Source organism: Gopherus evgoodei, chromosome 6 (assembly GCF_007399415.2).
Source record: "Gopherus evgoodei ecotype Sinaloan lineage chromosome 6, rGopEvg1_v1.p, whole genome shotgun sequence".
Lineage (NCBI taxonomy): Eukaryota > Metazoa > Chordata > Testudines > Testudinidae > Gopherus > Gopherus evgoodei.
Window position 1 is genome coordinate 47,372,754 of NC_044327.1, and position 25,905 is coordinate 47,398,658.

The 25,905-nt window shown below is 42.5% G+C and overlaps 1 protein-coding gene across 1 annotated transcript in view; it reads right to left on the reverse strand.

The window, feature by feature from the left end:
- Positions 1–8,881: 8,881 nt before the first annotated feature.
- Positions 8,882–25,905, reverse strand: part of LOC115653763 (fructose-1,6-bisphosphatase isozyme 2) — a 32,390-nt gene continuing 15,366 nt past the window's right edge. Inside the window, exons 4-7 of the mRNA XM_030567389.1 lie at positions 23,455–23,595; positions 22,087–22,224; positions 14,861–14,980; positions 8,882–9,555 (exon numbers count right to left, since the gene is read on the reverse strand). Coding sequence (XP_030423249.1) covers positions 9,361–9,555; positions 14,861–14,980; positions 22,087–22,224; positions 23,455–23,595 — 594 coding nt within the window. The 3' untranslated portion in view covers positions 8,882–9,360. The remainder of the gene's footprint in view (positions 9,556–14,860; positions 14,981–22,086; positions 22,225–23,454; positions 23,596–25,905) is intronic.

Sequence of the window (25,905 nt, forward strand, 5' to 3'; positions counted from 1 at the left end):
AGAGAGAGAGAGTAACTGCATCGGAGTCTGCTATCAAAACAGACAAGCCAGACAATGGGAGGAGGAGGAACAGGCACACAAATGTAAAGCTATTCCCTGAAGGTCACACAGCAGGGTACTAGGTTCTTTTAAAAGTATCACTTTAATGGCATTTTTTAGGTTAAATCTAACGTCCTCTCTTCTGCTAGTTTAAATTTTATGTAAAGTCTAGTTTGTAAAGTGGCCCATTTTCTTTCATTTAACATTTCTGCTATATTTTCATTTTAGCAACTCTCTCTTATGTTGAGGTAGCAAACAGTGGCAGGTTAAAAGGCAAAGGAAACAGTCAAGGCAGGAACAAAACAGAAAACCAGAGAATCAAAAGGGTAGAATGTTGATAGAATCACTCTAAACTAGGTGCGCAAGGCGAATGGAGCATGTTTGTGTTCATCCTGGAGTTAGGTTTTTTTAAAAACGTGACACAGAGCAACCAGGATCTCTGTTTTAGTATGAAGTAAACTGACTTCTTTTTCCAGGGCATGTCCTGACAGTTCATTTCAGTTTAACTCTGAATCAGTGAGACACAAACAATCCTGCCCTGGGCTGGGATTAGGCCTACTGAGTGCATTCTTTCCCATACCAGCACATAGCTGAATGAGTAATTGAGTTGGTATTTTATCTCCACCAAGGAGCCTTCTGTTCAAGTGATAACTGTTCCACTGGTGAGCTGCAAGGAGCTGACAAGAACATTTAGGTTTAGCTTCACTTAATATTGTGTAGACTTGAATTTTCATGGACTTCATCTAGTTTGAGCCTGTTCTCTCACTTATTATGTTTATTAATCATTTTGACAAATGGTACTGAATGGGCAGAGCTAGCAGAAGAGTTTCAGGAAACACTCTTGCCTCAGAAGAAATGCGAAACAAAACTTTGCTAAATTTGGCCCAGATCATCCCCTTCCTTCTCTGGGAGAAGTCCCATAGCAGAGGGTGTTTAAAGTAGCCAGATCTGTTTTTACTGAAACCAGGCTTTCTTAAAATAGGTAACCATTATGGGTCTAATTGGTTTAGCTGAACAAGTTTTGAAACCAGTTAGAAATTTTTCTCAAAGTAGATGTGCCATGTGCAGATCCCCTTCATTATCTGGTAAGGGGGCAGGAGTTGCCCCCATCCTGTGGAAAATGCTGTGGCTCTTGCCCTGAAATCTGGCAAATCCTTGGGGCTCTGTGGGAGGCCAGAATTATATGCATGGAGATCCTGTGTTTCTGTTTTAGCTATGGCCTCTGGCATGTCTACACTGTACACTAAACAAGGTTCTGCTTCAGGTTTGAGTCCAAGCCCCACTTCCAACCACACAAAAATCAGGGCTTGTCTACATTGGCAATTTACAGCAATATTTGTGCGCCACAAGTTTCAATGATTTAAAGCACCAGTGTAAACAGTGCACCAGCGCTGGGAGCTACGCCTCTCCTGGAAGTGGGCTTTTTTTGTTTGTTTGTTTGTTTGTGACCACACAATCCATGTTAAAGCACTGCCGTGGCAGCGCTTTAGCATAGCCAGTGTAGACTAGCCCTTAATCTGACTCGGATCAGCAAGCACACTAGACCTGGACCTTAGGATAGTGCGGCATGGATGTGTTAGCACAGCTTTGAGACCCAGATCCAGTAATCATAGACGCCATGTCTACATCTAAAATTTTGCAGCGCTGGTTGTTACAGCTGTATTAGTACAGCTGTATAGGGCCAGCGCTGCAGAGTGGCCACACTTACAGCAACCAGCGCTGCAAGTGGTGTTAGATGTGGCCACACTGCAGCGCTGTTGGGCGGCTTCAAGGGGGGTTCCGGGACCGAGAGAGCAAACCGGGAAAGGAAACCAGCTTCGCCGCGGTTTGCTCTCTCGGTCCCGGAGCCAGCCAGCAAACCGCGGGGAAGGAGACCTGCTTGCTCGGGGTTCCGGGACCGAGAGAGCAAACCGGGAACGCCGCGGTTTGCTCTCTCGGTCCCGGAGCCAGCCAGCAAACCGCGGGGAAGGAGACCTGCTTGCTCGGGGTTCCGGGACCGAGAGAGCAAACCGCGGCGAAGCTGGTTTCCTTTCCCGGTTGGCTCTCTCGGTCCCGGAACCCCGAGCAAGCAGGTCTCCTTCCCCGCGGTTTGCTGGGTGGCTCCGGGACCGAGAGAGCAAACCGCGGCGTTCCCGGTTTGCTCTCTCGGTCCCGGAACCCCGAGCAAGCAGGTCTCCTTCCCCGCGGTTTGCTGGCTGGCTCCGGGACCGAGAGAGCAAACCGCGGCGTTCCCGGTTTGCTCTCTCGGTCCCGGAACCCCGAGTAAGCAGGTCTCCTTCCCTGCGGTTTGCTGGCTGGCTCCGGGACCGAGAGAGCAAACCGGGAAAGGAAACCAGCTTGATTACCAGAGGCTTCCTCCTTCCACGGAGGTCAAGAAAAGCGCTGGTGAGTGTCTACATTGCATTACCAGCGCTGGATCACCAGCGCTGGATCCTCTACACCCGAGACAAAACGGGAGTACGGCCAGCGCTGCAAACAGGGAGTTGCAGCGCTGGTGATGCCCTGCAGATGTGGACACTCTCAAAGTTGCAGCGCTGTAACTCCCTCACCAGCGCTGCAACTTTCTGATGTAGACAAGCCCCAAGGTTTACAACACAGGGTATATGTTTACAAGTGCAGGCTTGTAAACACTGAGTCCACAAGCCTAGGTCCCACAGACGTGGGTTTATAATGCAATCTAGACATACCCTGGAGTCCATTGCTGGCTCTCTGGCCATAGCTATCCTCAGGGAATTCAATGGAAAATATAACACAGCCCAGGGCTTCAGTAGGATTGCTCCAAGCCATATTTCTAAAGCCAATGTTCTAAAATCTGCCTCCACTTCAATTTTTTTCTTCAAATCCTAACACTATTACATTTGACTAATAGTGTCAGCATTTAAATGCTTCCAACTAGGCTTTGGCTTTAACCGCTCACTGAAATGAATGGGTTGATAGCAATGTTTGTTCTATGCTACTGCTGTTGTCTAATAACTGAAGACACTTTTCTGCAGAGCTGGGATAAACAGAGCAGCAGTGTGTGAATAGACTGTGAAGGTTTCTGGCAACAAAATTGAGAATCTCTCATGTTTCTCAAAGAGAACCCACATCTTCTGATTCCTAGTCCTGTGATTTAGCCACAAGACAATCCTTCCCTTGCTGGAGATGTATTATCCACTTAGAGAAATTTGCTCTCTTTTGCTTAACCAGGTGTATTTTCAGATTCTCAGATATCGAAGGGTTCCAATAGTTTCCTTGTTTTACTCCTGAAATAGGTTCTAACATATCAAACTTAATTCTAAGAGAGAATTTTAATACAACAGTAAAAACGCAGCTTTAAAAAAAATAAAAATAATCAGATCCTAGCTACAATGTAACCAATCTAGATTTCTGCATGTTGTTCCCAAAACCATAGCAAATATTTGTTGCAGCTGGACTCTGTTTTCTAAATATGTTAAATTTAAAAGGACAAAGAAATATAGCAATAGGGATAAATGTACAAGTGCATCTTCAAGTATATGTCTTAACTGTAGACATTTGCAGAGTTTACCTGTAGCTGGTAATTGCAAGTGTCAAAGCTTTACCTATTGTTGTGTCATGCTGATAGTTGTCTGAGCTGGAATACAATGCTTCTGTTTGATGAAAAAGCTTGATCACATGACAATGCCAAATGGACAGAGCTAACAAATATGATCAGCAAAAAAAGTGTTTACTGTATATAACACATGCCCCTAGGGTTCCCAATTTCTCCTGACATCCTTGAATAAGGCTGCATGTGCCTATTTGATTGGGTTTCAGTTGCTAAATGTGATATCTCTGATGCTTTATTTATGAAGACCATGTCTGATTTTCTTCAGCTGTCTGCCTGCACTCTCATATCCTGGCAACCTGCCATGGATAAGAGGTTGTGGCCCAGTGATATCAGGACTCTTGTGGAGTTAAATGCAACACAGAGTACCTGCGTTCTCAGACCTGATCTACACTTAAAATTTAAACTGACATACCTAAATTGCTCAGGGATGTGAAAAATTCACCTGCTGGGTGATGTAGTTAAGCTGACCTAACCTCTGGTGTAGACACTGCGAGGTCAACAAAAGAGTTCTTCCATTGACGTAGATACTTCCGCTTGGAGACTTGTATTTACTACATTGATGGAAAAACACTTATCAATGTAGAAAGCATCTACAATACGGCTCTACAGCAGCACGACTGCAGCATTGTAGGCATAGCCTCAGCCAGAGTGCATGGTTTGTGTTCTCTCAAAATAACTCTGAGCATAAGGTCTGAATTTGTGTTTTGTTAAAAAGGGATATTTTCAATTCCAAAATCAAATTTGACATCTTGTTGTTTAAGAAGGATCTTGCCTCCCAGACCATGGGTTAGAGGAGATTCTGTGAGAGTAAAGAATGGATCCATGTTGCTCCATCTCCTGCATCCCAAATCTGGCCACTCCTCCTTCCATCCTGTCCCCTGCAGCAGTGAGGACACGGCATGGCCATGCCCCTTGGCTTATCCCTAAGTCCCCCTGTTCAGTCCCTGATAACTCTCGAAGAGAAGAAATGGACATGCTGCCTCTTTCTCTGTGCCACATGCTTCAAAAATAGCCTGTTGTTTACAAGTCCTTTAGTTTACTATCTCTGGGATCTAGGCATGTGGCATAACCTAATCAGCCAGTATTTTTGACTTTTTGAATCTACCTCAGAACAATTTCACCAGCTGAGGCTTTGTCTGCATTGGGATCCTGCCCTGATTCTAGTAACTGATGGCCAGTCACCAATGTAGAGGAAGGAGAGTTCTGTAATAAGGGTGCTAACTACTAGCCTCCAAGGCTTGGTTCCTAATTTATTTAATCTAAGGGCATGGCTACACTTGCAGATGTAGAGCGCTGTGAGTTAAACCTGCCTTCAGAGAGCGCAGTAGGGAAAGTGCTGCAGTCTGTCCACACTGACAGCTGCTTGCACACTGGCATGGCCACATTTGCGGCACTTAGAGTGGCATTGGGAGCAGTGCATTATGGGCAGCTATCCCAGTATGCAGGTGACTGCAACATGCTTTTAAAACGGGGATGGGGTGGAGGGTGACAGGGAGTGTGTTGTGTGTATGTGGGGGAAGAGAGAGTGAGGTTTGGGGGGGGGCTGAGAGCATGTCAGCATGCTGTCTTGTAAATTCAGACAGCAGCAGCCCTCCCCTCCCCGCCCCGCCTCTTTCTCTCTCACACAGCATTCCACACTAATGGCTTGCATGCCTGCTGTCAGAAATGGAGCTTTGAAAGGGCAGCTCCAGGTATGAATTCAGTTATGCTGGTATGAAGGTGCTTGTATCAGTAGAGTTTATTTGGGTATATCAATACAAGCACCTGTATACTGGTATAATTGAATCTGCACTAGCAGGCTGTACTGTGATATTGTATTGGTTTCTAAGTCAATATTGTTAAATCGGTACAAAAACTGCATGTAAACTAGCCCTTTGTTTTTGTTTGTCTTTTTGTTTAATTTTATTTTTTAAAACTGCAAGAGAATAATTCAGCTGGCGAAGAAGACAGCTAGATGTTCCAATGCAATGACTGAATAGAACTTTTTACGTAAATCAGTGCCTGCTGGAAATAGAAGCTAATTTGTCTGGTGAAATTTCAGAGTATTCCAGTGAATAACAATGTTTTAAATTAGTGTATAATTACATTATAAATCTAATATGCTTCACTTTAAGGCCATCTTGGTTATTACCTTAATGCCGTCATGGTGATTTCTCAGTTCTCTCTGCCTGCTTGCACCTCGTACATCTCACAGAATTAAACACTGCTTCGGTTGTTCCAGGGTTGGTGGTAAGGAGGGGGAAGGCAGATAAGGAAGGGAAGTTGGAGCAACCAAGTACATGATATAGATGTTGAGCGAAGGCTGTTTCCACTGCAATACTAGAAGACTCAATGGCATTTAAAAAAAAAAAAAGGTGTGGGGGGGGCAAAGGGGAGTGTTTTGTTTTAAAATGCAGCCTTCAGCTGCAGCAGTAACAAGGTAACAGTCCTGAAATGTGGTAAGACTAGCAATGTGCATGTGTCTGTTTGCTACAGACCCTTTCTCTCCTCTACTTTTGATGATAGAATACAGATCTGTCTCATCTTACGCTGGGGTTCCGTTCCGCGGTCAGCGCGTAAAGAGAAAACCGCGTATAGTCAAACTTACATTGAGTGTAATGGTGGGCGGAATCGCCCGCACTACAGGAACAGTATTCAAATTGTTGTTTTTTCTTGTTTTTGCAGACCACGTAAAGCTGAATTTGTGCATGTTAAATGCGCATAAGATGCAACAGACCTGTATAGCTCTCAAGGTTACTGTTCTAAAGAGGATCAATTGCACTTCTAGCTGAAGTGACAGTGTCTTATGTAATTAAAGTGGTTTAAACATTTCAATTCTAAATCTCATTTTTCAAGTCCTAGACCAGGGGTAGGCAACCTATGGCATGTGTGCCGAAGGCAGCACATGAGTTGATTTTCAGTGGCACTCACACTGCCTGGGTCCTGGCCACCGGTGGGGGGGAGCTCTGCATTTTAATTTTAAATGAAGCTTCTTAAACATTCTAAAAACTTTATTTACTTTATATACAACAATAATTTAGTTATAGATTATAGACTTATAGAAAGAAACCATCTAAAAATGTTAAAATGTATTCTTGGCGCACACAACCTTAAATTAGAGTGAATAAATGAAGACTCGGCACACCACTTCTGAAAGGTTGCCGACCCCTGCCCTAGACTCTAGCCAAAGGGAAATTGTTTATAGTTCCAGGATAAATGGTTAAGCCACCTCTGAGAAAAAAGGCCAGAGCCAAAATAATTTTTCCCATTAGAAAACATTTTTGTAACTTTTTTCAAACAGGTCCAGTGCTGAAGTGTGTGGCAATAGAAAATTGAAATTTGGCATTGAAATGGTCCCTAAGATGGAGAGAGACTTTTCAGTGTCCTGATGAAAATCCCTTTTGATTTGGCTGAGATCTGAGGATCTGAAAATTCCAGCTCATAGAGGCATAGTAGCTCTATCAAACAATCACAGGCAGTTTTAATAACTGTCTCCCTTCATTTTGAATAGAAGATCTCCACTGCACATATAGCTTGTTTAGGACTGAGGCAAAATGGATGAATCCTGCCTAAGTAACTGTTCTCATCTGGAATGCAGGGGGTAGGCATCTGTAGCTGCTCTCTTCTGGATTTTTGTGTTGTAGGGTGATCCTGCACCTTAAAGTAATTGAGCAGTAGATGAGGTAGAGCTGATAGCTATTTTTGGTTCACAGACTCAACTAATACATAGGCATGAGAAGTAGGGGTGCAGGGCACCCCCATGTTTCGTGCCCAGGGTCCCAGTCACAGGCCCCGCGATCCTGCTGCTCAGGTTCCCGGCTGCCGGCCCCACTACTATCTGGGGGCTCTGCTGATGGCCCTGAGTCTTGCTTGGCTGTCGGCCCCGCTCAGCAGCTGGCACTGTGCCCAGGGGCTCGCTGCCAGTCCAGGGTCTGACTCAGCTGCAGAGTCCTGGCAACCAGCCCTGTGGGGGGGGTCTGGCCACCGGGGGCTTGGGGGCTCCGCTGACAGCCCCAGGATTCCGCCCAGCCGTTGGCCCTGCATGCGGGATCTCAGCTGCCACGTCTTCCACCCCGCTCCCGGAATGAGGGGCATGGACAGGGGTAAGGGAGTGCAGCTCAGCACCCCCAGTTCAAAAAATGTTCCAGCGCCACTGGAACTAAATCCATGTTCGGTCCACAAAGTAGCTCCATCCCCTATGAAAAAACGTTACTGTATGTAAGTAGAGCTCTGCAAATCTGCAGATATCTGCTTTATAGCCATAGATTGGTATCTATATCTGATCTGCGATCAGCAAAAACAACCTTGTATCCATATACAAGAGTAATGTAGTGTTTTGAATAGCCCATGCCACTTTACAAATGGATGTATTACAAGTGCATGAGTACCGTAAATGTAAGTGAATTCATTTGTTGAGTATAACTCTCAACTTGTAATGGTCTAAATGTGGACAAAAAATCAAAATGAGGGAGGAGAAGAAAAAAGTAGATGAAGTGTAATACAGTTAGTGTCATGATGATGTGTTTGCAAGGCAATAACTTACGTTAATACACGAGACAGGCACCTGGATATCAAGGTGATAGATGTACTAGAATTAGCTGGGATAGATAAAGAGGAGAGTAAGGGGGGATATGATAGAAGTATATAAAATCAGGAGTGATGTGGAGAAATTATATAAGGAAAAGTTATTTACTTGTTCTCATAATATAAGAACTAGGGGCCACCAAATGAAATTAATGGGCAGCAGGTTTAAAACAAATAAAAGGAAGTTCTTCACACAGCGCATGGTCAACCTGTGCAACTACTTGCCTGAGGAGGTTGTGAAGGCTAGGACTATAACAGGGTTTAAAAGAGAACAAGATAAATTCATGGAGGTTAAGTCCATTAATTGCTATTAGCCAGGATGAGTAAGGTGTCCCTAGCCTCTGTTTGTCAGACGGTGGAGAGAGATGGCAGGAGAGAGATCACTTGGTCATTGCCTGTTAGGTTCACTACCTCTGGGGCACCTGGCATTGGCCACTGTCGGTAGACCAGATGCTAGGCTGGATGGAGCTTTGGTCTGACCCAGTATGGCCGTTCTTATGTTCTTAGATAAAGACCACACCAGAGATGGCTGGAGGAGAATAAGTAAATATAAATCTGACATGAGAAATCTTTCATTAAGAAGGAGAGTTGAGATGTGGCAGTTGCTGTGTGGTAATAGCTTGTGTGAAATTACATGGGACTCTGGACAGAAGGGAAGTGGGAATGATTTCAAGCACTGTATCAAGTATTTTTCCATTCCCATGGAAAGGTAATTCAATTTTAATATTTATTACCTAAGGCAAATAGTATTTGGAACATACTCCAATCACAAGACTAGTGGTAGGAAGGCTGACAAAATAATTGCCCACAACAAAACCTCCAACAGAAAATACAGATACAGTCTCTAAATGAAGTCTTGAATGTGAGCTACTGCATTATCAGACACCTAGCTTCAGATCAAATAGAGTGTAACCCAAACAATTCACTTCCTTTTTTAGTATTAAGCAAGTAGATACTGTTAGTATTAAAATTAGGACTTTGCTTTTACTCTTGTATTACAGAAACTGAGACTAAAGAATTTTTGCACTTGTATTCAAGGGGAATTAAAACCTTTAGGAACAGTCTTCACTATTTCTATTATCAGTTCCCCCTTTCACTGACATCCTGGAAAATCAGTCTTCTGATTGCTGCTCTTTCTGGAAAGTGATGTAGCAGGTGTGGAAGGAACATCTGGTGTGTGAATGCCATTAGCTGCTTTTCTGGTGTTTCTGCACACAAGCGAGGTATTCCTGCACATCATCAGGGGAACCAAGAATCAATGGGACTCTCTGGTGAATAGAGTCAGGCTTCACATCCAGCACTGGCTCAATCCCTGTAGTAGCCATCCCACCAGCCTGCTCAATGATGAAAGCCATTGGGTTGCACTCATAAAGGAGACGGAGCTGTAAGAAATGACAAAGCACAGGACTGTTTGGGGGGGAAATAATAACACAGCACTTCTCAGAACTTAAGTGTTGACCTTCCCTTTATGACCTTGGCAAGCTTCTGCAAATCTCCACTAGAGAAGCGACCACAGTTGCACTGGTGTTAGCAATGATGGGAGCTCTGGTATAGACCATCTGCCAGTGTTTTAACCACTGTGTTCTTTAACTCTGTCTCTTTTACAGCCTCTCTTTATTCAACCTTCTTTCAGGGTTTCTTTAACAATAACATCCCCACCATAAGCATCCTATTGTGTCATGTTCCCATCTCCCATTGTGAGATTTTTAAAACTTTCTCTTCTGGCTTCCACTGCAGCTTCTGTAGAAGAATGCAGTGACATTGCAGAGAAGTATCAATATTCCAGTGGAATTTTAGCATTCCAGAGCTGAGGCACACAGTAGGTGGGACAGCACTGGCAATAGGTTTAGCCTGACTAACCAGGTTCTTGAGGTTGCATGCAGCAATGAAGTGGTTAAGCTAGCGAAGGTGACACCTTCTCACAGGCCTTGTTTGTTATCTTGAAGCTTGAACAGTTGTGTTTGCTCAGGATATTTTGGAGTCTGAAACTTGATGCTGACATTCTCAAGTGTCAGGAGTTGATTGCAGCACTGCACAACTGTGGCTAAACCTGTTACAGTGAGCTAAGTTCATGCAGATAGTAACTTTTAAGTAACTATGGTTATTTTAGAAATGTATTTTCCGTTTAGTGTGAAGGAAATTAGGCCCCCCAATACCTATTAACATTAACAGAAATTTCAAATATCGTCATAAAAATGTTCCAGTTTGAAAGCAAGTACATTTGGGTCATATGTCAAAAAACTCCACGGTCCTGAAACTAGGGGTCTAGGAATGTGGCAGTACCCCTTGACTTGAAGTAGTTTCCATCATATACAGGGTTTACAGTTTGGTTCAATGGCACTCAGCACTCCCACTATAAAAATTGTTCCAATGCCACTAGGGTGACCAGGTGAGAGGAAGAAAATATTGGGACACATGGAGGTGGAGTGGGAGGGATCACCAGCAGAGTGCAAAAAAAAAAAAAAAAAGAGTACCATGAAATATTGGGACAAATTGTGTCCCGACCAAAGATCGGTCAGGATGCGGAATAAATACCTAAATATCGGGATGGTCCTGATTTTATCGGGATGTCTGGTCACCCTAAATGCCACTGAAAATACTACAGTATGTAAAAGGGAATGAAAGGCTGGTGGTTTAAGAAGGTTCAGTTAATGGACTTGGTTTTGGGAGGTATTGAGATACAGTGTGTGGCACAGAAAAGCCTATACAAATGTAAATCACCCTCCCAAGAACAGAATGTGCTTTGGGGAAATGAAAGTATGTAGTGGAATGCAACCAACTCTGTAATCATTTTGGTGATCACACTATTTGCAATAAAACCAGGGATTTCATATACTTGAGCAATGTACATAGCATTAACTTTAACTTTATTTCTTACTTATCTTTAAAGTTTGTTTCAATGCCACTCTAAGTAAGTACACAATGTCCAGGTAACATGGGGCAATGGGCTTCGTATTGTCTTTATGGCATGGTAAATTCAAAAAAGAGAACCTGCCACAAAACAGCAGTGGTGTCACTGCAGAATCAGATGGGGTGTGTCACTGCTTTGGTGTGACTGTAAACCTTAAGAACATCATTCATCTACCTCAGGGGTTGGCAACCTTTCAGAAGTGGTGCCGAGTCTTCATTTATTCATGCTAATTGAAGGTTTCGCGTGCCAGTAATACATTTTGATGTTTTTGAAGGTCTCTTTTTATAAGTCTATAATATATAACTAAACTATTGTTGTATGTAAAGTAAATAAGGTTTTTAAAATGTTTATGAAGCTTCATTTAAAATTGAATAAAAATGTAGAGTCCCCCGGACCGGTGGCCAGGACCCAGGCAGTGTGAGTGCCACTGAAAATCAGCTCGCGTGCCGCAGGTTGCCTACCCCGATGTATCTCAACAGCTGGAAAACTAGATGGGACCAGCAGTGATTGTGATAGAACCAGTAGAAAGGGGAAGTAGAACCGGCACTAGCTGGGGGGATGCAGGGGTGCCCCTCCTGCTTCCAGAGTCTCCATTCATTAGCCAACCAGAGGAGGAAGGGAACTGACTGTTCCTTTGCTCTTCCCTTTCATTAATTTTAAATCCGAGACCAGGCCAAGCCTTGAGAAGCCTCTTTTTGCTTTATTTCAGCAACCCCTGCCACTCCTACCCCCTGGAACCATCGTTTAGGAGCTGTGTCTTACAGATGCTGCAGGTCTGACCCATTGCCTGTTTTGGGGTCAAAAAGAATCTTTTTTTTTTTTCTTCCAATTGTGGCCAGATTGGCGCAGTCCTGTTTTGGGGGGTTTGTTTGTTTTTGCCTTCCTCACGGCATCCTGGAGGCACAGTTAGGCTAAATAGGAATAGGATTTAATAATTTGTGGTAGTATTTGGTAGGGATGTTAGTTTATTGCAATTTGTGGCTGGTTTCCAGCCTAATTAAAAGGAATGGCTCTGGGAATTTGCTGATGGGCCTTGTGCTCATGGGATAGACCAGGACCTTGTGTCCTACATAGGCTGAAGTCCTCCCATTTTGGTAGCCTCTTCACCCTTACAAGGGGATGGGAGTGGTGGGTGGCAGGATTCAGAAGAGGAGGCTGAGTCTACCCTGGGTGTTGGGTTATATGGTAGAGGCCTTTAACCCCGCCCTGGAACTACGTAGAGGAAGTTAAGTAAGAGTCTGGGTGACAGGGCAGGTAGTCCCCCTCCGCTGTGATGGGTTTAATAAAGTTGTGGGCCTGCTGCTTAAAATCCCTCCCCGTGTCTGTCCTCATTCACCACCATGTCCAGGTCAAAAGCTTACTTCTTGACTTTGTTCAAAAAGCTGACCGCATCCAAGCGTCCCTCCTTTAAATGCATGAACATTTTGTAATTCATTAGAGCATTATGAACATCAGATCCACAAAAATATGATTTGGTTAACATTTCCAGTTTAAAAAGAGCATCTGCAAATAGGCTGATACTGTTTGTTTCAATATGAGAGACAAAGATTAACTCTCATTGTCTATACTGAGCATTTGACATTCTTGTTTTTATCTTGACCTGTAGGGAGTGGCCTTTGTGCTATACTAGCTTGTTCATTTAGTATGCTCATCATGCGCTTCAGCTCCAAAATCCATGAAGGAAATCTATCCCAGCTATAACTCCATATATTTGCTCTCTCAGCACTCTGCCTATGCACTGGGGATATTCACAAGGTAAAAGAGGATGACTGGTAACAGTCGCCATGGTACTATCTTTCAAACTGGAACAGCCGTGACTTTGGATGAATTGGTCTTTATGGACAAACCTACTACATGTGGCAGACAACACAGGTCTAGAAAAAGTGGTGGTGATACTTTACCTCAAATCACAAGTCCTTTTCACTCTTAACTGAAACTGACAGCCCTTATTTTGTTTGTAGAATAGCCATTAAAAGCAACCTTCCCTGTCCCCAATATTAAAAACCAAATTCTTGGAAGCGGACTGAAAAAACAGTGCCTCCAAAATTCTCCTTCCAGCACCTAAATATATCACCTTCACAGTACACCCAGGCTTCCTGAATGAAAGTCTTGAGCTAACTGTCACCCTCCCTCTCCTCCATGGCAACACAATCCAAGTCAGCCATTAGCTACTAGAGGCTAATTTACATGTGTAAACCCTTTTATTCCATATTTGTTCCTTGCTTTCTCTAAAGCTGTGAAATGAAATCACCTTGAAACAGCTATTGCCTTTAAAAAAGGAGCACAAAGTAAAGTTTTAGCAATTTTTTTTATAGTATCTGGCACAACTGTTCACGTAAAATGAAGATCCCATGTACACATACCCTTTGCCCAGAGGTTTAGAGCACAGTATGTATTTCACAATGTATGGTGTGTGCTGCCTCTCGGTATATGCCTGCCAGTACCTTCAGGATGTCCTTTTTTTTCCTGTCTCTTATCTCATTCACTTCATGGCTGCTTTTATATAATTTCCAAATATAAAGACAACCTGAAAAAGAAAATCTGTAAAGCTGGTTCTCTCTCACACACAGCCACCCCACAAATTCTATAATAAATGGCCAGTCTCTTCCAGAAGGCCTTTAACACTCAAACATTCTGAGCAAATATGCCCCAAAGCCATTCCTGGTAACATGGTTCAAAAACCAATCTTGAAAATCATTGCATAATGAGGGGATTCCTGCAGTGGCAACATGGTGTGAATCCAGCTATTTCCCTACTTTCATCAATTCCTCTTTTTCAACAAGGACTTATTGATTGGCCTCTTCAGATGAGTTTAGTCCCCTGTCCCAAGGTGGTTTGTGTAGCTGGACAGATAATCATTGTGACGACAGATTGGCTAGTTCTGTGGGACAAAATATCTTTGTCCACACTGGTCAAGGAAACAGTGCTTGCTAGCTCAGCTCTGTTGAAACATGATTTCTGGTAGCAGAGTGTCCTTCAGTGAGGACAAGGCCACAGAGTCAGTACAGCAGACCCAACATGTGTATCGCAAGACTCGGGCCTTGTCTATATGGTGGTGTAATGTGCTTTATGAGGGTGATATATCTAAAATGCACTAATGTGTTGCACATTAACTGGTCTGTGTAGACATTGGTGCACACTAAAGATTCCCTAGTGATTTTTAATGTAGTACTGTTTCAAATAGCACTACATGAAAGTGAATCGGCAGAATCTATATGGACCAATTAATGTGCAAGAGGTTTGTGTTCTTTAAAAATCATACCCCAGCGATTACTCTACCTCCTAGACAAGTCCTACACTAGTTTGAATACTTTCCCAGGGGAGCCATTGTGATATTTCACTCTAGTGGCTGGCTCCAGTTACTATAACTGCTTGATCCTCACTATCAAGTAAAAACAAACAATTTTTAGGTCAAATGGTAGAGGCCTGCGTGTTCTGTGCTGAAGATTCCAGGTTCAATCCCCACTGGAGACTGTGAATCAAAAGTTGGCTCCACTGAAGGATGTGTTCATAGCCTGTAATGCAATGATTGGTTTAAAAACACAAAAATAAATGGGATGACTTTGAAAGGTCAGAAGTATGTTAGATGGGACCACTGTTGAGTTGGGCCAAATCTAATTTGTAAAAACTTTGACCTTAGTGTCCCTTAATATACTCCCCAAACCAGCTCAAGAAAAGCTATATTTAAGCCATTATGCATAAATTATAACCATTCTGTCACACACTGGAAAAGCAGTGGTATTAGGTATAGTAAGTTCAAAAGACAAACAGTTTACCTTTCCCTTAGGACTCTTCTGGTTAGCTGGGTACATGAATATCCCACCATACATCAGAGTGCGATGAACATCAGCCACCATCGAGCCCACATATCTAGAGCCATAGGGGGCACTGCCATCCTGTAAAACAGATGGAGACCTTGAAGCTGAAGCTGTTATATCTGTGGATACCAGTCAGCTCTGTGTTCTTGGGGAACCAGGGCGCAGTATCTAGCCCAGGGGTAGGCAACCTATGGCACGCGTTCTGATTTTCAGTAGCACTTACACTGCCTGAGTTCTGGCCACCAGTCCAGGGGCCTCTGCATTTTAATTTAATTTTTAAGTGAAGCTTCTTAAACATTTTAAAAACCTTATTTACTTTACTTATAACAATAGTTATATATTATAGATTTATAGAGACCTTCTTAAAATGTTAAAATGTATTACTGGCACGAAAACCTTAAATTAGAGTGAATAAATGAGGACTCGGCACACCACTTCTGAAAGGTTGCTGACCCCTGATCTAACCTGTCTGACTCATGAAAGACACTTCCCCTGTCCCCTTCCCCCCCCACACACACCCCAGACGCTGCTTGAACCAAAACCAATCAGAGAAAAGGCTTGCAGAGAGCAGTGAAGGGTATTGGGAGACACACCAAGACCCCTTCTGACAAAGGTGACAAGATTAAGACATCTCTATTTGCATACAGAATGGAGAGCAGAAACAACTCCCCTAGCCTCATCTGCATGAAAAATGGGATGGGGATTAGCATACAGAATGAAGAACAGAGAACGCCACTGAACTCTGAGACCAGAAAAGCAGGGAAGCACTGCATCATGGGAATCTCTGCTCCAGATGTTAATGAACACGTGCCTGCCCACACCCAGCTCAGCAGTTATCAGACCAATTCCAGTAATGAATCCTTGATTGATATCCAAAATACAGAAGCAGCCTAGTGGCATTGTGAGCTCCCTGGAAGAAAACACCACCCATAACCAAGAGTGTTCAGCTCCTATTGTCTAGCCTAAAGAAAACCCTTGAGTCCTCAGTTTACCAATAAACAAAACTAGTGTTCTCCCTTGAAACATTGTTGTTTCTCTACAAAAAACCCTACCTATGTTCAAGTGTTCTGATGCTTAGATCCAAATTATGCATCCGTTCCACTGGGACTCCATCTTCTCCTGACTGATCGTGCTGGGGGCTCTGCCTGTCTCCAGTACACAGGACCCTGAGCTACCATCATCACCAGTTCAAGCCTCATGGAGTGGTGAAATCTCCTTCTCTCTCTCTCTCTCTCTCTTTCTACCTTAGGTATTAACCTTTAATAATGTATGTTATGTTGGTTTAGCCCTCCTTGTGTAGTTATCACTATTATTCAATAAATAACTTTTTTATGGTTAAGTTGGTTGCTTCTTTCTCTCGCTGAACTTTACTCTTTTGTGTTTTTAGCTTCCTCCGTTTACTCTACAGCAATAGTTCTTTTATCTAAGCTTAAGATCCCTGCGGTGCCCAAAATACTGTGGGGTTTGCTCATCACGTAGGTTACTACCAGTACAATTGTGATGTGCGAGTGGGGATAGGGACATGGACACATAAGGGAAGCAGCTTGAAAGTGCTGCTAGACCCGGTCCGCTCAGACTTGCTCTGTTAATGTATGTATGAGTATGTTCATCCAGTTCTGGGACTGGAGGAACCCAGCCCTAGGAAACCTAGGTCCTGCAGGATAGCTCCATTGGGAGGGGACTTGCGTAAGGGAGAAGTAGAGCTCCTTATGAAAACACACATGACACAAACAGTACATTGATAGAATTACAGAACCTCCCCTCCCCCTAGAAGAGTAACCTGAATAAATGAGCATACCCCAAAGTAATAGGCAAATCTGGTAACATTGCCAGGCTGGGTAGCTGGCAAAACTGCAATGTATCATTGCCCTCTTCATTTTGTTACAAGTCAGAAATCAAAGTTTGCTTAAATCCCTGACCATTTATGGGACACTCTAAATGTTGGCAGGCCTATAGTTCGACACACCCTTTCTCAAAAGGATAGAGTCTCTTATAAAATGTAGTAATGTCCATGCAATCCCAAAGTAGTGGCAGCAGTTTTTAAACTCTCCCTGAGCAGTATGAACCACTCATGGTAACTTTGTGGCATCACGTGTGCAATCTGAGTACATGAGAACCTGATACCATCTTTCTACTTTCTCTGCTTGCTCGGTCTTGAAAGCCAACATGGACTGAGACTGCTGATAACCTTGCTTCCTCGTGTGATCAGAAAAATGGGTGTAGTCAGGTGCTTCCAGGGATGGAGATGCAGGAAGAGCAGAGCAAGGGGGATCTATCCTTGTGCTACTCTCTGAGGATTCTTGTTGTTTTGCTCCCAAATAGATGTTATGATTTTAGGATTGTTGAAGACTTATTTTGGAGATTAGTTGAGGGACAGAAGATTATTTGAGGGTATGAGTTTGTTTGCTTTGAGCTTTTTGGAAGGCAGTTTATCACAGAAAATGTCATTTCTTGGGAGAGCAGTAAGAAAATGTATGCTTATCAAACTTGACAGCGTCCATTTAAAATCTGGGGGACACGTGCTCCTTGCATGCATCACCTCTGATCCTCTGCCTCTATCTGTATACACCTTCCAACTTCTGCAACAAAGGAGGCAGGGGTTTTACAGACTAATTGCCTTCATTGCACAATCCTTATTCATCCCCAGAGCCAGGTCCAACCTGTGCACTGAATGGGGTAAGGGGTCCTGTTGTTAAAAATAGTATGTGATCAAGTAATTTAAAGACTATATCACAATCCCTAAGCACAAGGGAGCCAAATTCTGCACAGGCAGCCTTAAAAGAGTAGGAAATGCCAGGATTCTGTTCTAACTTTTGAGTGTTTGACTTTGCAACCTTAATAATGTCCTTTTAAGAAAAAAAAATGTGTGTTTTTTGACATAGAGGACCACATTCCAGTAGTGTGTGTTGAGTTGTCTGCATCATGTGATGATCATAAGTACAGTATATGGGAACAGGAAGGACAGCTGGTAATCCTGCTTCCTCTATCAGGATTTCGTTGTTTCTTACCATAATAGAAACATAACTGATACAGACACAGCTGAATGCATGATCATGCTACAAATAATAGAAAATAGAAACTGCTTCATTTTAGTGCAGTTGTCACCTGCACCACAAGGACCTGGCAAACAGACAAAAGCAAACCTTTGACTTCCCTTTAGGAACAAGACACTAGCAGGTGTACATTCAGTATTCCCTTTAGTTTTCAAGTTTTACTTCTTGTTTGATCCCTTATGATACAGTCTGGCATTCTCACAGCTGCAACTAAATAACTCATACGTTTCTTTTTCAGATGAGAAAGCTAATGTATGCTGCATGATGGCTGGAACAATGCCCAGATTTCCCTCTCAGACAAAGATAACAGACATGAATGCCAATGAAATAACTTTTTCCCTCTGATTAGACTCTCGGAAATGCCTAATTTGCCAATGCCAATGCCAATCTCTTAGAACAGGAAGGGACTTTGAAAGGTCATCGAGTCCAGCCCCCTGCCTTCACTAGCAGGGCCAATTTTTGCCCCAGATCCCGAAGTGACCCCCTCAAGGATTGAACTCACAACCCTGGGTTTAGCAGGCCAGTGCTCAAACCACTGAGTTATCCCTCCCGCCATTTGTATGTGCATCTGGAGAGCATTTTGATATTGGCTCAGTGGGTCCTAATGAGAGAGATTTTCCAAGGTCCCTGCAGCATATGCGTGGCCACTGAGTACCATCACCCCCAGAACTGCTGCAATATTTTCAGCTGTGGGGTGGTGGAAGGAGGCATCCGTGCATGCCAGTATCATGCTCTATGCAGTTCAGTGTGTGTTCCAAGGGGCAGGTGTGCGGGCTACTGTGCCTCACATAAAACTGGATGCCAAGTCTCTCTTCTCCGCCCTACTCCAATCACTCTCACAGATGCCCACTTCTGCCTCCCCGCTGTTGGAAAAATTGTGGTATTAGCTAATTTTGCTATTTCCAAGCAGTCTGTGAAATCACGATTTTTCACAGGGTCCTGTTTACGAGTCTCTTATGCTTAAACCAAATGGATTTAAATGGTTCAAAACATGAAAGTCGTGTAATGTTTTCCCAAAGTATTACATCAGCTTTCTCCTCAACCCATGCACATCTGCTCATCTGTGTGCCACCTGTTTTCTTCTACAGACTTAGTGTTAGATGCATGGCTAGAAAGAAGATCTCCTGTGAAGGGGGACATAGCTCTGGCTTAAAGTAACATTTGGTTTCCCTAGCTATCTTCTTATTTACAAAACTCATTTCCTCCATAACCCTGCCCATAGTGGAGTGCATGTTGGAATCAGCATACTCCTTTACATACACTACAGGAAGCTCTTCAGGTGGCAGTTGCTATTCAAGCTTGAGCAGCTGACCAGAAGTTTTGTGATGGTTAACAAAAGATTTAGGTTTACTCTGGACTCTTCTCCCTCCCACCATCCCCGCATCTTTGCCATGGTGAGTAGTCACATTCCAGAAGAGAGGGGTTGGTCTAGGGCCTTTGCATTTGACCTTGAAGCAAGAAGCATGCCCTTCTAAATGAAGGTGAGATGCTGTGGTGGAACTGATAAGAGAAAAGGGGTAATAGAGATCAATGAATATAAGGGACAGGAAAATGAAAGGTAATTGAAATAATTAGTTAACTAACTTAGTTACTAATATGGCCTAGCAAAGAATAAGAACATGCACAGAGGCAAATATAAAGTGCTTTTTAAAGCAAGGTTTTATGTTTCATTTAGGAATCTTTGAGGAAAAAGTGGGGGATTTTCCTTCAGCCGTCTGCCCTGCCTCCAAACTTGGAATTGCCCAGGAAGTTCATTTTTATCTTGGTCTTTGATTTTGTATCTGAAAATAACCATGAGTGCATTTTTTGGCATCTAGCTGTCTAATAACCTGATTTGCAGGCTTGTTCAAGTAGCAAGATGTCTAAAAGCCTTTGACTTTATGCCTGAGAAATTGCACCTACAATTATTTGCTGGTGCAAAATTGCAGGCTGCTTTTTCTGAATTAGGCCCTACATCTTGTTTGCTTCAACTTCAGACTAATGCAGCCCGAAAAGATTGTACGGGCAGAAGCTACTTGTTTTTTCCCTTGTGGCATTGGTTTTTTTTGTTTTGTTTTTTTTCTGAAGGCTCTCTGGAGCCCAAATCCTGCAGCAGGGATGAAGAAAGCCCTTTCTTCGAGTGGAAGTGAGAGCACCATAACGGCTTGTCCTTTCCTAAGGAACTGTTGGTCTTGCTGAACTGCCCTTAGATTTTCTGATGTGGACTAAATATTCAGTAATGACTGGGCTGAAATCTTTTATAGGACCTTCCCCAGAAGATGTGAGTAGTGACTCCATTAACACAGTATTACCTTTTTAAAGTTTAAAAAACAACCCTGCTACTAACTAGCTGTTTTTAGTTCAGAGACAGTTCCAACAGCCAGTTTACAGCAATAGCACAGATCAAGGTCTAAACAATATGTTTTTATCAATGAGGTTTGAACTCCCGCAGGATTTATTGAGTCGTATGATAGAACAGTGTGACAAGTTACAGATACTCCACAAAGGTATTGACAGAGTTCTGGTGAAATGTCATTGGATTGCACTGTTTGATGTATTTCTCTCACCCTTTGAAATTTAAGCATATGAAACATAATGATATATGGCATTTCCTGTTTTTCCTCTTGGCTAGCTCTGCTGCTTGAACAAACAGTTTACACTTTTTTCAAAAGTCAGGTGGCTTTATCAAAAGTAGATTATGTTCTGATCTGGGGAATTGAAGGATTCATATATAAAGAAGCAGTTTTCAGGAAGCAAGAAGGCTGTAAACTGCGTTCCACTTCCCTCAAAACTAGACTAAACTCCTCACGGCTCGGTTTCAGATAAAACCTCGTAAGCAGACGCACAGCTTTCTAGTACTACATATCTCATAGTAACAACTTAGAGCAATAAAGCAGAGTTCTTGGGCAGACGCAGAGCAAAACTGTACCCATTTTGTTCAGTGTAGCAAGATGTAAGTTTACAGCCTACCAAGAAGTCCTCACAGAAATATGACCTGCAACCTTATATAAAGATGTGATCCCATCAGACTTGACAAACTAAGCAGCATCAGTTTGCCCTAGTACTCGGAGAGGCGCTTTCCAAGCAAAACACATGGTGGTACAGGAAGTAACTAGCAAGTAGACTCTTGTGCTACTGTGCCATTACTGAACCAGTTCCTCATTATAGTGCTCTGGGGAAGTTTGCTACTGGATGCACTGTCTTTTAGATATGTGTGGAGTTTTTTAATTTTTTTTATTTATGTATGTATTTATTTTGTTGCAAGAGTAGGGTTAATTCTATCATGCTAATGAATTCAAACTTGAGTAATTATAGTCTACACATTTTGAAGTGACTTGTTGGGCATACACAGTCACATTTTCAAAGAACTTTTCAAAACTGCACAGGCAAAATGTGTCCAGGTACCTGTTCATACTCATAAAGGGCTCAGTCATGCCTTATTAGGCACTGATCCATGCTGAAGGCATTGCAGATGCGGAGTTCCAGGCTGCAGCAAAATGTAGAGGGCAGCGTGCCCTCAGCTATACCTGTTCAGGTGGTACAATGTACGCCCCCTATGGGGGAAGGATGCATGGGCATGAATCCAGCTCTTTGCCTTTGGGGTTGTATTGTGCCCCATGAGATGTTAGGAGGGAGCAGTCTTTGTGCTTTGGGAAGCATGGGATTTGCAGCTGTACCCTGCTGCTGCACAAGGGTGCAACTAGGGGGGAGGATTTTTACGCCCTGCCCTTCAATGCAACTTACTGAGCAGTAGAGAGAAATCTAGCCCAAAATGGATAATTGTGCATGTTGTTAATTGAGGTACATATTCAAATATATTTGAAAATAGGTGCATGTCCAAATTTTGCATGCATAATTTCAGCGGTTCTTTAAAACTCTGGCTCTTATTATCTAGCACATCTTCCTCTAAACTATTACAGAATACCGATGAGTTTGGCTACCATAAAAGTTGAAGTTATAAAGGATTTTCAGAGTAGTGAAAGCCAAACTACTTTAGCCATGTAGCCAGAATGTACCAGATTGTAGATAACGTTGACAAGGAGTTTAATTCAGCAAAACAATCAAACCTATCCTCCTCTTTGAGCTGTACTTTGCTCAAAGCAGCACAAGCCCTTGCTGCATTAGCTGATTACAAAGCTGCTATTTTCTCACCTCAGGAAATTTCTTCCTTTGTAAATATTCTGTCATCGCAGGATCAAAGTACTTGGCATAACCCTCATTGATACTGTAGATCTTCCCTTTCTTCTTGATTTTCACATCTTTATCTACCAGAACAAATTCACCAAGGGCCTACAGAAGAATGAGGTGCACCAATTACTAGCAGGCAGTGGAATACCATGCTAAAGGAAAGTTTGAAAGACTTTAGCACAACATGGTCCTTTAATCAACATTCATTTATATGACTTGTCATTGTTTCACACAGATCACAAGCTGGAAAGCTGCTTTAGGTATAGGAAGATTTGCCATATCTGCAATGTGAACAAAAATAATCTCAGAAATAATTGTAATAAAATGAATACCAGTCCAGTATTGTGAACTCCAAATGTTTTAAAAAATGAGTCAGACCTGAAAACGTCATGAGACTGGCATCAGAATCATGAGATTATTTTTTTTTAACTGCCCCGTGCACCCCTACTCTGTGTGTGTGTGTGAGAACTAGAGTGTTGCTAACATCCCAAATATATTGAGTAAGCAGATCTTGGCCACTGCTTCTCCCCAAACCTGAAAATTCTAATTAATTTAGTGTCCTCCTTCAGCCCTCACATCAATTCTGTCTGCTTGATGTAATCTCTTCAGTAAGTTACTTTTAGAGTTTAGGTATATTGGCCTTCACTGAAGTCAATGCACTAAGACCATGGAGACAAGATTTTCACCCATTGATTAAATAAAACCTTTATATTGTTACCTATCTTGGCTCATTTGGAAAGTCAGCACATCTCCTTCTCAAGCTCCCTGGACAATGCTGTCTGGGCTTCTGGTGTCTGATTTTGAGAAGCAGTCTGCAGTTTTATGGGCACATCTTTTTATTTGCAGTATTTGAGTATGCAAGTCAAAGCACTTAAAGTAAAGCTACCTAACCTGCAGATGCAGTCAGGCAGTTAGGGGTATAACTGTGTATTAATTATGGGCATAATTCATATTTGCATTTGCTGAATTAAAAGCTAAACTGAGGCCTTTTAAAAAAAAAAAAGTGGGACCCTTAATTGGGGGCAAAAGGCACTGATGAGTTTTCTTAAACATTTCCCAGTATAGGGCTGTGATGTAGTCTTAAAATGAATGCACAAGGCCAAGGTCTCAATTTCTTCCCTTCCATGAATGGGATTGTGGTACTGCAGCTAACATGGTTTTGTATTACCAAGTACCAGTAGGACAAGGATGAATTAAAACAGGACCTGGTCAAAAGGAAGAATGCCACAAATAATAATCTCTAGACCAGATTGGAATGAGAAAATAAGTAAAGCCTAGCCTATGCCTAAAAGGCAAAAAGAATGTATATAGTAATTAACATCTTGTATATACCGGATCTAGCATGAAGCAGTCCACTCCTTGCCCGGTAGAAAGAGCCACCAGCGTAGCACTGCCATACAAGGCATAGCCTGCTGCAACAATATTTCGTCCTGGCTGAAAGGCATCCTTTTCAGAGGGCTCATCTTCTGTTGTCTGAGGAAAGAATTATCACAATATTGAAGGTTGAGATCTTAATGGAAAACAATAAAAGCAGAACTCAAATTTAAATGAAAATCTGTTAAAATAACGTCCCCTAGGGTTGCCAGGCATCTGGTTTTCGACCAGAACACCCAGTGGAAAAGGGACCCTGGCCACTCCAGTCAGCACCACTGATTGGGCCATTAAAAGTCAGTTTGTGACACAGCAGGGACCTGGGGCTAAGGCAGGCTCCCTAGTTCTTCCAGGAACTGCGTGGCAGTTGCCAATTTCCCTATTATGCACCTCTCCACACAGCAAGCTTTGTTGTTTATCATTGATTTTGCTTGTTGTGATTTTTAAATCCATTTCCATTCCTCTAGGACTTAGTTATAAACCACCATAAACATTTACGGCATTATATAAATAACAATATGAGTGTTCCTATTCAAGCCATATAAAATGCTTTACAGTTTTTACAAACATTAATATTAAGCACCCTATTTACTCTTCTTTAGAGTAACATCTTTAGAGATCTGTAAGCAACATGTAAGTTAAATTCATAAATGATATTAAACTGGCAGGAACTGCAAATGTCCATGAGGACAGAGACCTAATTCAAAAGGATGTAAAAAGAGAGCAGAAAAAAATGCAAGATATATCAAGCTGGGCAATGACTATTCAAATGTTCTTATTCAATGAAAAGGAGAAACTTGAGAAGCCATAATCCTGAAAAGACCTATCGGTGACAGGGAACAACAAATTAGCATGAATTCATTATGCCATGGGACAGCAAGATAGACCAGTAGAATCTTGGGCTGTATTCACAGAAATGTCATGTCATATGGAGAAGAGAGGGGGTGTTGACATAGTCCTTCTCCATGAGACTGTACATAAAATTGCATTTATCTCTAGGTACCACATTGACAGAAATATATTTACAGACTAGAGGGAGTTCAGAGAAAAGCAACAAAAGTTATCAGGGGCTGGAGGGCCTGACTTAAGAGAAAAGACTGAAAGAGAGAAATATTTACAGTTTGGGTAGGAAATGACAAAGGTAGGGACATAAGTCTATGAATGTTCTGAAGGGTGTTCAAATGGATACAAAAGCAGTAATTGTATTAAATTATTAAAGAGAAAATTTGCACTAAACTAGAAAAACTTCTTGATAGACGTATTAGACTTTAGATTAGTCTTCCTAGGGAAGTGATGGAGGCCCCATTGCTTGGGAGATTTAAAAGTACACTGGACAACACTTTACAAGCTATACTTTAGTAGGACACACCAGTATTCTGACAGGGAGGCAGAGTAGCTGATATAATTTTCTCCAGTCTCTGACATCTACCTTTTCAGACTCTGTGATAAATTTTGAGAATTGTTATTCTCTATGCTCATTCAGGGTGAAGTAGTGCCGTTGACTTCACTGGGGCCAGGGTTTCACCCTTGATTTTTGGCCTGTTTTGCCAAGAAAGTTTGTCAGTTGTGGTGGCTTTTTTGTGATGACACCTGTTTAGTAGGAACTTGAATGAGACCTTTAGTCACAGTCCTGAGGTCCCTGTTCAGTTTTTACTTATTTCTGACTCAGGCAAACAAACTCCCATGGATTGGAATGGGATTTCATTAGTTTGAGTAGAAGCTGAATAACAACTTGAGGATTTTACCCTAGCTAGGGTTGGTCAAAAATTTACTATTAAAATTGTTTTTTAATGGAAAATAGGGTTTTTGACTGTAACAGGGCCACCTGTCCCTTTAAGGACCGGGAAACCTTGGGCCAGTTAGCCCAGCCCTACCTGTTCAGGGTGTCAGATTTAAAAGGAGGAAGAGGAAGTAGGGAGTGAGTTCCCTGAGGAAGGCTGCCAGAAGTCCTTGGAGAGAGGGAAGCAGGATAGATGGATGGCTAGACGAGCTGAGGACAAGTGTGGGTGGTGGAGGGTGTCTCCTGTGGCTAGCCAGACAGGCTGCTTCAGTGTGGGGAAAGGAGCTGAGCTTAAGCTAGGAAGAGCCACAAGAATGATTAAAGGATTAGCAAGCATGCCTTGCAGTGATGGACTTGAGCTCAGTCTATTTATTTTAACAAAGAGAAGGATAAGGGGTGACTTCTTCTCCATGAAGATACTTATAGACTGTGATCAAATATTTGTTAATGGGTTCTTCAGTCTCGCAGAGAAGGGAATTGCATGCTCCAATGGCTGGAAGTTGAAGTTTAGACAAATTCAGACTGGAAATAAGGTGCAAATTTTTAATAGTGAGAGTAATTAGGTACTTGGATAATTTACTGAGGGTCATGGTGGATTCTCCATCACTGACAATTTTAAAATCAAGATTGGA